Here is a 12159-nt window from a genome sequence, read left to right as displayed (position 1 = left end):
TGAACTGGGTTGTGTGCTCTTTTCTGCATTGGAACCCTGCCAGCTCGTTCCCGAAACGGGCATCCCAATCCACCGGCTGGAGGGGTTATTGAAGGCGGTCTGGCCAGACGGGTCCAATCACAGCCTCCGTCACACGCCAAAAACCTTTAGACCTTTAGACGGGGAAAAGTGAGGTTCTCCAGCAGCGACCAACCTTTTTTTCCCTCTGCGGTTCGGTTGCTTGGTGCTGTTGATGCAACAACGAGAACAAAGGAATTCTTCGGCGGCATGTCTCGCAAACGTCGAGTGTGAAGAACCCGGCATTGCTCGCCGTCGCGGACCACAGGAATGAATTTCCACAAGGTCTCAGTCGTTGTCCCCTTCCGACATATGCCGTCATTTCCTCCCGCAAGAGGTCCAAGAACCCGCGCCAGACCGTCCGTCATCTAGTATGTACCTACTATGGTGCTCTGTAGGTACCATAGTACTAGGTATGTCTCACCCCCATCAGAGCGATCCACCACTATCTGCCCTTCCGCCCCCCCACCCCAAAGTCCTCCCAAAAACGCCAAACGCCATCACCGGAAACCCCCCTGCTCTCGAAAAAGAAACAACATCAAAACGTCAGCCATCAACCAACCGCTCCTGCACACCCGCACGGAAAGGGGAGCAGATCGACTACAAGACGAGAGGCACCAGCGTCCAAACGGCCTTCACACACGTCCTCGGAGAAGACCCCTGACACACGTTTGACAGCCAGCGCCCGCCCGCCCGCGCGCGTTTAATCATGGCATATTTCTCCGTCGACCGTTTCTCCCATGTCGCCCCCGTCTGAGCATATCGTGCCAACCGTGCGCCGCTGCTGCTACGGTGCCTGCAGAGACGAGTCGGTCGTCACTCGTGAAATGAGATGCTGCCAGGGGTCCCTGTCGCTCTTCAATGCATCGTCGTTTCTTCTCCACCACTGGAAAAGTCGACGACGGTTGACCGCCGTTGTCGCCGGCTTGCAAGTCCATCAGGTCCCCCTGAGTGCCGCTTCTGCGAGTTGCTGATATCTCTGCTGAGAATAGCTTCATCACCGACATCTCGTAAACGTTTTCTTCATGGTGTTCACACGACGCAACCCAACCGGAATGGTATCAAAACGCCAGCTCCATTGACTACCGAGCCTGAGCCACGGAAAAAGTCCTCGCTAATCTGTCAGACTATCGATGTGACTGTACTCTCCCAGATGATAATCGTCATCTCACCAGCCCAACCTTGAATACCCCCTCGTTAAATTTCCCATGTCCCAATGGCCAGCCGCCGGCCCGCAGCCTTTCTTGATGATTTGTTTCGTGAACTCATAGAGCCCTTTGCTCATCCCCTTCAGCCATGCCTTTTTCCTACATTCGTTGACCCCAGAGTACTCTCTCTTACGCCATCTCACCGTCGACGGCCTCGAAGAACGCAATCGGCACGCCGTGGCCAGGTGCGCCGACGATCTCCGCCTTTAAGAACTGCGCATGCCAGTCGCCGCGGTACTCGAGCCTCTCAAACTTTTGCAAAAGCCGAACCACTGTCTTTCTGTCAGCATTGGATCGGCAACCGTGTCATGCCTTGTTTGCAACATGACAGCCAGGGGGTGAGAAGAAGGGGGGGGGTCCTCGCTCACTTGTAAAAGCCATCTCCGTGTTGGCAAAGTTCTGCCCGACGCAGATCCTCGGACCGCCGTTGAACGGCACGTACTGCCACGGCTTCGGCTGCCAGTTCTCCCACCTCTCGGGGCTGTAGATGGCTGGGTCCGCAAACGTCTCGGACACCTCGGGGTACAGGTCCCGCCTCCGCTGCATCGCCATCGTGCTGTACACCACCGAGTCGCCCTCGAGCACGGCAATGTCCGGCGCGCCGTTCCTCCCCGGCAGCGTCGTCGTCGTCAGCGCCGAGCGCACGTTGAACGGCACCGCCGGGTACAGCCGCAGCGTCTCCTGGAGGCAGTTTGTGAGGTACTTCATGCTCTTGAGGTCGTCGTAGCTCGGCGCCCGCCTCGGGCCCACCGTCGTCAGGATCTCGTTGCGGAGCTTGGCGTAGGTGGCCGGGTAGCGCGCCAGCTCGTACAGCGTCCAGGAGAGCGTCGCCGCCGTCGTGTCGCGGCCGGCGAGGAGGATGGCGATGAGCTGGTCGCGGATGATCTTGGGGTCGCGCGTGAAGCGGGCGATGTTGTGGAGAAAGGTAAAGTCCTTGTCCGACTTGGAGAGCTTCTCGAGCTCCGAGGGCGGTAGGTCGAGTGCCTCCTGGATGAAGGGGAGGATGAACTCCTCAATGACCTTGATGCCGCGGTTGTATCTGCCGTGAGGGAGCAAAGGCTTGAAGGGCCTGTTGAAGCATCAGCTAGAGTCGAGTGCCAATTATCGTCATGAAACTCACGCCATGATGGTATAGAACATCTGGTAACTCTGAACCTCGTTGAAGGCATGGGCAAAGTGGTGCTTCGGGCTGGTTACACACGTCAGCATCCTTTCTCGCCAGCTGCAGACGTTCACCCTTCAACTTACTTCCCAAGACTGTTGACGCTGTGCCCAAGCAGGAAGTCGGTCGTCACGTCAAGCGTCATCCGATAAAAGAGATCCGAGATGTCAAAGGCCACGCCGGACGCCGGGAACTTCTCCATCATCGTGTTGGTCCACTTGTCAAAGATGGCGAGGTCGCTGACACGGTCCTTGATGAACATGGGCCGGATCAGGCTCCGGTTATCCTGCCACGTCTTCCCGTCGGTGGTAAAGATGCTGTCGCCCAGGAACGGTGACCACACTTGATGGAACATGGGGCCCTTTCCAAAGTCGGCAAACTTGGAGGTGAGAACCGTCTTGATGTGCTCCGGCTCCTTGGTTATGAGGAACCGGACCCTGCTCGTGAAGCTCATTTCAATCGTGTTCGGGGACTCCGGGGTAGCAACGCTGAAGAGGGAGTTGAAGCCATCGAGGAGCTGGTGCTTTTTTTGGTAGCGTCCAATACGGAGGAACACTGGAATCCCTTTACACTTGTCAGCCGGGACTCGCAACGCGGGGGAGCATCATGGTTAGCTACCTGTTATCGGGTTGGAGCTAACGATTGGTGCTCTAATGCCGCCTGATCTTCTGATATAGTACTCTGCCCTGGCTCTGTAGAAAACCAGGAGCAGGACGAAGGCCCCGAGCAGGGTGCCCGCGATGGTGAGCGGGCTGGTGGCCAGCAAGCCCTCTAGTAAACCCATCTTGGGGATGAAGTGAAGGTTCAAGTCTACTACGATGGCGATCCTTGGTGTGACAGGTGTCTCCGGGACAGATGAGAGGATGTAGATTGAGAAGAGGGATTGGAAAAAGAAGCTCAGGACAATAGAACTTTGCGGCTAGCAGTTACCGATGTTTGCCCTTGCAGAGCCAGGTGAGAGGCAGGAGCAGACATCGTCTTAACTGAGTTGTTTCAATCGGTCACCGAGCGGCACATGTGAAGGCTGCCTGCTCAGACCGCGGTTAGCTTCGACCTCCAAGTCGGGGTATGCTTTCTCTTGTTTCGTTTGGGTCTGGTGGCCATCATCTCGAGTCACAAAGGCTATTGGCCGGTTGACTTTGGCTCTGCATCGCGATCGAGCATTCGACACGGGCCATCAAGGGTATGCCATGCAAGCGTGCTTGTCTCGTTGCTACCAAGTCGGGTCGACTTCTGGAGGTGCCCGTCGGCCCCGGCACAACATCACTTGCAATGCAGAGACGGGAGCTGCAGACGCGGGGGAGCCCGCTGAGTTCCCCCGCATGACGCCGGCCGATGTGTCACTACTGCATTTCAAACGGCTTCTGAACAGCTTCTGATGCGAGGGCTGACCGTTGCTCGATCACGTCCAGTTTCGTTTGTGGGCATGCAACCCTGGGAATGGCTGAGATCCTGCAAGTGCAGAGCTTAAAATGAGGTTGACACGAATACTCATCAAGGGATGAATGAGTAAATGCAAAAATCGAAGGACCGACCGCGGTTCGAACGCGGGGCCTAGAGATAACTGCGTGGAACTGCAATCTCTCGCTCTACCACTGAGCTATCGATCCGACTCAGGTCATTGGATGATGGGCAGCGGCAGATAACCAAACTATGTAGCCCTGATTACTCAGACTCCTTTCTCAATCAGGCTCCTGGGCATGCCTTCCCCGCGGCGCACTGACAGACTCCACACGGCGGGAGATCGCGACCAGGTTCAGCTTGAATAGCCAGTCGGTGATGATGCCTCGGCATGCCAAGTTGCTTAGGGCTGAAGACCACACTGTCGTCGAACAATTGCGCATGTGATTACGAGGAACTGACGCATACCTTTGCTTCGTCAACAACGATCCGAAGAAGAAAAAAGGGGTGCCTCTGGGCTCAGCCGAGCCGCGTACAATCGACAGTCGACGTGCCGATGGGAGAAGCACTCAGACGGCATTGCGCCAGGCAGACTTGGACGGGTCACAGCGTGGACAGTTCCAGATTCAAAATCGCAACACCCTTTGACCTGTCAGCAATGTGTCAAAGTACGTTATTTAATAGCATATCCCTTATTGTGACCATTAGGTCTGTTGAACTGGAATTTTCCCTTGTCTACAGGCTGGCCTTTTGTTAGGTGCCTAAATAGACGTGGTATTAGATTTCACATATTTAGCTAGTAAAATATGTCGCAGCTACCTAGAATTCTAACATCCATCGCGCCACTCACCCCGGCCTTGTCGATCATTCAAGCTGGTCTAATGCCGGTCAACCCAATCTATCTGCGTCCAAGTTCCAGTCGTGCTGTTGTTTGATTTGAATAAGGATAAAAACGCTAACATACGTTGCGCAGCCCCGCAGGTGGCCGGTCTGGAACTGCGATACGTTGTTTTCAGGCAGAGACAGCTAGTTTCGCCGCACTCTTGCAGTTGTTGAACAAGTTGTCAGACAGCTGAAGAATATTTTATAACATTAGTAAATTGACCTATAAAGTAAGGAGACTGATTACACAATATTCACCAAATCGTCAGTAAAACAGTCTTTAGCCCCATTGACGCCCGTCTTGTCCATAGCCTTGAGGACTATCTCACTAGCTGGCATGTATACAAATAAAAACCGCGCGTAGTTACAGTACGTGAGGCCCTTGAACAGGTTGTTGATGTTCAGCATGCCGCCTGTTCCGCTGGGGTCACTCACTGTAGGACGTACACAGAACAGGGTCGCCTCAACGCGATTGATCAAGTTAGGAAATTAGTCTCTCATCTTCAATCGTCAGAAACCGGTACACCCTCATCTCCACAACCGCCATCGAGTGCTGAGAGTTTCATTCAGTACCAGGTGTAATGACCTTTTACGGTCTGTAGATAACCAGTCGGTTACCGTGTTATGTTCTTCCAAGGGTTTACTCCGCGAGGTTTTGTTTCTCACAATGCATGCGATTACGCCTACAGTCACATTGCTCAACCACGTCAGCGTCAACACCGCCAGTCGAGGACGGATACGTTGACGGAGTAGAGCATCTTGGTGACTATCGACCGGGCGTCTATCACCCAATCCGCATCGACGATCGACTAAACGAACGGTATCGAGTAGTGCACAAGCTCGGCCACGGGACGTTCTCGACCGCCTGGCTTGCCGTTGACGAGAAGTTGTCCAAGTACGTTGCTGTCAAAGTCGGCACTGCGGATGCGGACTGCGCCGGGGTTAATGTCCTTTCTCAGTTTACACAGAGCGCTGCAAGCGACATCGACCCGGAGAAGAACTTTTCCCTGGTTCCCGTCATTCTCGATCGCTTCAACCTCAGCGGGCCTAACGGCACCCACCCGTGCCTTGTCACCCTTCCGGCACGGTGCAGCCTGCGGGACGCAAAGGAGGCATCAGGTAACTCCTGACTTCAGCTTGATGTTGCCAGGTCCCTCGCCGCGCAGTTGGTCATAGCCGTCTCCCTCGCCCATTCGAAAGGTTACGCCCACGGAGGTGAGCGTCCCATTCCCATCGTTCTTCAAAGTCGGCAACTTGGCTGATACTATGCTCTAGATCTTCGTATTGGCAATTTCCTATTACAGTTGCCCTACTCTCTGGATAACCTTTCGATACAGCAATTGTACGCGCGGTACGGCGAGCCGGAGAAAGAGCTGGTAATTCGCCTCGACACCCAGGCACCATCAACGGACCCCGGAGTCCCGTCCTACGCGGTGCTTTCGGTGTGGCTAGGCGTACCAAGCAATGAAATCACTCTAGGCGAGGCCAAATTGATCTTGAGCGACTTTGGAGTTGCCTTCCGTCCGGCCAACAAGTCTCGATTCGAGTCATACGTGCCGCTCAACTCCGTCCTCCCGAGGCCTTCTTCGAGCCAGGAACGCCTCTCACATTTGCCTCGGACACCTGGAGCCTGGGCTGTGTGATTTTCGAGCTTCTCGCCCACCGCTCGCTCATTGACGGGTTCCTCGCGCCGCGGACGAGATCACGGCGCAGCAGGTCGAGCTGCAGGGTCCCTTGCCGCCCGAGTGGCGGAGCAAATGGGAGAAGCGGCCGAGTTGGTATGACGACGCCGGCAGGCCCTTGGGAAGCGCGTCGGATATCTGGCCGTGGGGACGACGGTTCGAGCAGTGGGTGCAGCGCCCGCGGCGGTCGAGGGATATGGAGACGATGGAGGAGGACGAGCGAGACGCGCTGTTGAGGCTCCTGGGGTGGATGCTCGCATGGACGCCCTGCGAGCGATGAGACGTACTTAAGGTGCTGGAGACTGACTGGATGACGAGGTGGGCTTTGGCAGCTTACCAAAGGGCTCGGAGGGGCGTTGGCTTTCACGGGACTGACCAAGGGGCCTGAAGCAAGGCCGGCCATATATTCTACAAGACCCGAAACTCCAATGTACCGTACGTTTCTCCGACATAGATCGGCGAGGCTCACTTTCAACAACTCTATTTCATAGGCACTTGACCAGCTGAAGTTGTGGTTGACTATGTAGTGAATATAGATGAACTAGAGGAAGAAGGAGGTGCGGTCGACTCTGGTTGTGTTGCCCCATCAATATACGTACTTAACGCATGCCTTAATCTGGAAACCACATCTATTCAGATTGGATAGGGCCAGCACTGTAAAGAGGCAAGCTAGGAAGACAGCTATAAGGATTGCACCGGAGGACGATGGGACTCGAACAAGCGGAATGAACTCTGCGAATAAGTTCCGTGTCTCAGCGCCTCCTCTTTGTCCCGCCGCTTGGTGCCCGCGGTTGCCTGTCAAGCTGTGCATGCGTGGAGCCATGATATTCTCGTCACAGTTCCATCTCGGAATTCCAGTGAGTCTAGGGTGGGCACACTACTATTTCCCCGCACTCTCCAAGCCCACTGGAACCGTTCTCCCCAGCTCTGCACCGTCTCATCGTCTGCGTTGCCCATGGGGAACATGGAGTAGAACCTTCCGGTCCTCCGGGGTCACTGCTGGCGTTGGGGTCGCCCGAACCGGGTAACTGTATTGGGTTGAAACTAAGAGCCCACCGGTAGCCGCAGCAGGCAGACCTCCGCTCGTCCATGAAGCCGCCGCACCGCCGGACCCGGGGGTGAACCCGGGGCTTCGACAGAGACTAGGATCTCAAAGCAGAGCCCGCCACACAGTGTCGAACTTCGAAGGGCAGTCGGAGGGAGTTGACCGAAAGGCTCCTAGCTGCAGGAGGTTCCCCGCAGTGCGGTGAAGCGAGACGGGATCAACTATTTACATGAAAGAGGGTGGCTATTGATAGCCCGATGCGGGGAACTGATGGGGGAGCGTTTGAGAATCGCGGGGCCCCGTCCGGAGGCGCGACGCTTGTGGGCGAGTGTGCCGGGCGCAGAGCAAGTCGACTACGTCAGGAGGTCGGGCTGTGAAGCTCCCTTCGAGCGAAGGTGTGGAGGCCGTTTCTCGTCATTGGAGCATGCGGAACTGAGTTTGGTGCATAGCGAGCGGGAGGCGGCCGCGCAGAAGAGACGGTCGCACGCGGGGACGAATAAGTGGTGCCGGGAATGGAGAATGTGGGGGAACGATGCTCACGAGCCGGGGTAGCAGCGTTCGGCTTGCGACTAGAGTGCTGTGGTTTGTCGCTGGTGCGTAAAGTGCATCATGTCGGGCTGGGTTTGCGAGGTGCATGATCCGCAGTCCCTCTCTGGGCGAACGGAGATGAAGTTTGTGAAGCTATTCGCAGCCACCTCCCTGCAAACTCATACTACATATGGCTCGTACTGTTACTGTGCCTCACGTGGTACGATGTAGGTAGTCCAACCCTACAGGGTCCAGGCTCCTTTGCCTTGCATAGGGATTGCTATTTGGAACCTGCTTGGGGCGCACCGTGTGTTGCTTGTGGTCGAGAAGCCTTGTTGAGCCAGACGACAGAAGCTCCATTGTTTGATGGGCGGCCACGTTGATTTCTCATGGCGTCCCAAGGTGTAAGTGAGTACGGTGAGGTGTGGTCAGTTCCTGGGGATTCATTTCCATGGAAGGGCTGAGTCACTTGCTATGCTGTTTCTCTGGTGGACAGACGTTGGCATACCTACTACATAGTAGAATTTCCAAGCCGAATTCGACAAGGCCTTAATCGGGAAGCGCGATCAAGGCCCGGGAAGGTGGAAGCGAGTGGCCTGTTTTTGGTGCCCATGGCACTACGTGGTAGTGGCGTTGCGTGGTGTGATGGTACGCTCGTAGTAAGGCCGTCCAGATGCCGAGAGATTGCGGCGACGGGCGCCAGCTGATGGGTGTTGGGCCCCTGTAGCCGATCCCCACTAGAGCTCGATCATCGCCCAAAATGGCCTAGGATGCAGTAGCTTGGCTGGGAGAGGAAGGCAGCATCCGACATCGTTGGTCTTTCCGAGCAACGAAAGTTGGATAGAATGCGGCGGCGGCCATTGGTACAGCAGGATTGATGCTCGAAGGCTTGGTCGTCCTCCCCATGCAAGCCGCTCACGCAGCAAACGGAAGTCGCTCGCAAGCGGTGGAGGAACCTAGGAGGCAAAAGGAATGGACCTGAACATGGATCCGGGACCTCCTGAAATGGGGAATGGGCTTTCCGTGGTGCTGTTTCTGCTCTGCTGTGGCGCCGACTCCGGGTGGCTTGGACCGAGTCTAATCCGTCACATCTGGTGATTCTCCATCTCCAACCCGACTTCTCATGTTTTGCTGGCTGTTCTTCGGCCCTATAGAGCAAAATTTCTTCAACAACATCAGAACATGCAATCCGTTAGCCGTGTCTCACGACTGCGTTAATCCGCAATAGCAAGGATCCGGTTACCGCCATCTTGGCTCCCAAGGCTCCCCCTCCCTCTCTCTCTCTCTCCCTCTCTCTCGCCTCCATGCTCGCCGTCACTTTCGGTCCCGTATCTGTCACATCAGATCAGGCCCGCTGATCCAGCCGACACAAGACGCACAGTTGGCATGGGACGACAGACACAGCTACCGACAAGCCCCAACCCAGCCTGCCGGCGACGCCCGTCCACCAAACAAAGCCGACTGAGGTTGCAAGAACAGGAAGAAGAGGAACTTCCAACGAAACGAGACTGTGGTTCCACCCTCCCACGCGCACGCCTGCGGAGGAAGCCCACTCCCCACTCGCCTCGTCGTCGCTCCGCGTGCTGTGCTTCAGCGTCAATCCGTCAATCCGTCAATCCACGACTTGTCAGCTGGAGGTTCTCGGTTCCTTCGTCAATCCCCTGTCCCAATGGAACGAAGCTTTGCAAGAACTTCCATTTTCCCACGCCCACCTGTTTGGACGCGGCGTGCCCCTGCCATTGAATCTTTACCTGACGCCGAACCCATGATCCCAGCTCAGGGTCCAAAGGGGCTCCGCGAGGTTTGTTTAGTCTTGCCCGTCGTCCGGCATTTGCGTCTCTTGTCGTTGGGTCAGTATTACATAGTGCATCAAAGACGCATCCCGGGACACCACAAGTCTCTCAAGTACACCCACCGTACAGGAGACATTACTTCTCAGGCCAACCACGCGCATACGCCACCATCCTCTTCCGCTGCCGTTTGTCCTTGATGCGCGGGGTAAACATCTATCCATTGTGACTAGCCTCATATTCCAGGTGCCAACATGACAATCCTCCAACCCGGTGGAGCGAGCGCGGGCGGGCGAACCGTCACTCACTGCAAGTGCAGGACTCAGGACGTGCAGGAAGCGCAGCCAAACCCAGCATTATCGACTCCGAAACTGAAAACTTCACACCTCCCATCCAATCAACATCGGGCCTGTATTGCACACAGTTTGGGCAACAGTCCAGCACACTCTTCTCCAACGCTTCCAGAGAATTGATTGACGTGCGGTGATCCGGCCCAGGTCCGACCCGGCCGGGATCTTGGCCTTTGGGGTGTGCGGGTGTGCGGGTGTCTCAAACTCTCCTGCCCACTGTGAGGGGTAAAAGCTCCGTCGACTGCGGTTCCTGGCCTGTCGTCAGCATCATACGTTTTTCTCTAGCCTTGCCCGGTGGATGCCCAGTCGGCCCTGATACCACACCTCACCTCACTCTTTCTCCCATCTCGCCTGGCTTTGTCCATCCTACCCTATTTCCTCAGCTCTCTACTATGTTCGACTCGACATGACAGATGTACCAAAGTATCTTGGCGAGGTCATGCATCCCTGACACGAACCCGTCCAATGCCGTGCCAGGCTCTCGTATCCCCTGCACCTGACTTATACGGCCGTCTCTGGTCGAGTCCAACATGTTGCTCTCATCTCTATATAAAGTGGACGTCGCCATGCTCTTCGTTCTCGTCTGATCAAAGCAAGCGATCCAAGCTCAACAGTTTTCCATCCTATACATCCGTTTCTTCCTAATCTTTTAACAGGAAGATACCAGAATCCCATCTATTCTTCAGAGCCCTTTCAACATCATCAACACCAGCCGTCATAATGTCTGCCCCCGATATCCCAACCGAGCAATGGGCCCAGGTCATCGAGAAGACCGGTGGACGTATGCCAACCCCTTTTCACTTTTCAATCGCAGTTGTGTCTAACATCAGGTTCTAGCCGCCGTCTACAAGAAGATCCCCGTCCAGAAGCCCGCTTCTGATGAGGTTTTGATCAACGTCAAGTACTCCGGTGTCTGCCACACCGACCTGCACGCCATGATGGGTGACTGGCCTCTGGACACCAAGATGCCCTTGTCGGTGGCCACGAGGGTGCTGGTATTGTCGTCGCCCGCGGCGAGCTTGTCAAGGACGTCGAGATTGGCGACTACGCAGGTATCAAATGGCTGAACGGCTCTTGCCTCGCCTGCACTTTCTGCCAGGACGCCGACGAGCCCCTCTGCCCTCATGCACTCCTCTCCGGCTACACCGTGGACGGCAGCTTCCAGCAGTACGCCATCGCCAAGGCGGCCCACGTTGCCCGCATCCCCAAGGACGTCAGCCTCGAGGCCGTCGCTCCCGTTCTCTGCGCCGGTATCACAGTCTACAAGGGACTCAAGGAGTCCGGCGTCCGTGCCGGCCAGTGGGTCGCCATTGTCGGTGCTGGCGGCGGTCTCGGATCCCTGGCTCTCCAGTACGCCAAGGCCATGGGCATCCACACCGTCGCCATCGACGGCGGCGCCGAGAAGGGCGAGATGTGTAAGAAGCTTGGCGCCACCGTGTTTGTCGACTTCACCTCCTCAAGCAACCTCGTCGAGGACGTCAAGAAGGCCACCCCCGAGGGTCAAGGCCCTCACGCCGTCATCCTCCTTGCCGTCAGCGAGAAACCCTTCCAGCAGGCCACCATGTACGTCCGCCCCCGGGGCACCGTTGTGTGCATCGGCTTGCCCGCCAACGCCTACCTGCGCGCGCCCGTGTTCGACACCGTCATCCGCATGATCACCATCAAGGGCAGCTACGTCGGCAACCGCAAGGACACAGCCGAGGCCCTCGACTTCTTCCGCCGCGGCCTCATCAACGCCCCTTTCAAGACTGTCGGCCTGAGCCAGCTCAACGAGGTCTTCGAAATGATGAAGAAGGGCCAAATTGCCGGCCGCTACGTCGTCGACACCAGCAAATAAGCGTCTGCCCTGTCATATATTGAGCAGTATCAAAAGGTGAGTGGTTCTAAGCCCGAAGAAGAAGAAAAAGGTTGGGGGGCGGGGGCGGCGGCTGGGTATAATGCACGGTGGGGGAGCGGATGATTTGACGTCCTTTTGTGGCTTTTTCACAGATACCTAACCTGGGAGTGGGAGTTCAGCGTGTATGATATGTTCTATCTTGTTCACTGGAGCGAGT

The 12159-nt window shown here is 56.2% G+C and overlaps 3 protein-coding genes and 1 non-coding gene across 4 annotated transcripts; 2 read left to right on the top strand and 2 right to left on the bottom strand.

Moving 5' to 3' along the window:
- Positions 1–1394: 1394 nt before the first annotated feature.
- On the bottom strand, positions 1395–3211 carry ColSpa_10167 (cytochrome P450; the record flags this gene model as incomplete). Its single annotated transcript, XM_049276379.1, has 5 exons — positions 1395–1537; positions 1634–2334; positions 2386–2454; positions 2514–2944; positions 3068–3211. The coding sequence occupies 5 exons, from the start codon at positions 3209–3211 to the stop codon at positions 1395–1397; spliced, it is 1488 nt and encodes a 495-aa protein (XP_049132336.1).
- A 742-nt stretch (positions 3212–3953) lies between these two features.
- ColSpa_tRNA_269 lies at positions 3954–4037 on the bottom strand. The gene is given in 2 exon segments: positions 3954–3989; positions 4002–4037. It is a non-coding gene; the product is annotated as a tRNA-Cys (tRNA).
- A 1344-nt stretch (positions 4038–5381) lies between these two features.
- ColSpa_10166 (SRSF protein kinase 2) lies at positions 5382–6672 on the top strand (the record flags this gene model as incomplete). The annotated part of the gene is made up of 3 exons (XM_049276378.1): positions 5382–5829; positions 5986–6347; positions 6427–6672. 3 exons carry the CDS (start codon positions 5382–5384, stop codon positions 6670–6672), a joined length of 1056 nt encoding a protein of 351 aa, XP_049132335.1.
- A 4153-nt stretch (positions 6673–10825) lies between these two features.
- ColSpa_10165 (alcohol dehydrogenase 1) lies at positions 10826–11942 on the top strand (the record flags this gene model as incomplete). Its single annotated transcript, XM_049276377.1, has 3 exons — positions 10826–10886; positions 10943–11047; positions 11071–11942. The coding sequence occupies 3 exons, from the start codon at positions 10826–10828 to the stop codon at positions 11940–11942; spliced, it is 1038 nt and encodes a 345-aa protein (XP_049132334.1).
- Between the last annotated feature and the right edge of the window lie 217 nt (positions 11943–12159).

Source organism: Colletotrichum spaethianum (genome assembly GCF_022836535.1).
Source record: "Colletotrichum spaethianum MAFF 239500 DNA, contig33, whole genome shotgun sequence".
NCBI classification, from domain to species: Eukaryota; Fungi; Ascomycota; class Sordariomycetes; order Glomerellales; family Glomerellaceae; genus Colletotrichum; species Colletotrichum spaethianum.
The sequence above is the reverse complement of the archived record's forward strand: the minus strand, read 5'-3'. Positions and strand labels throughout refer to the sequence as shown.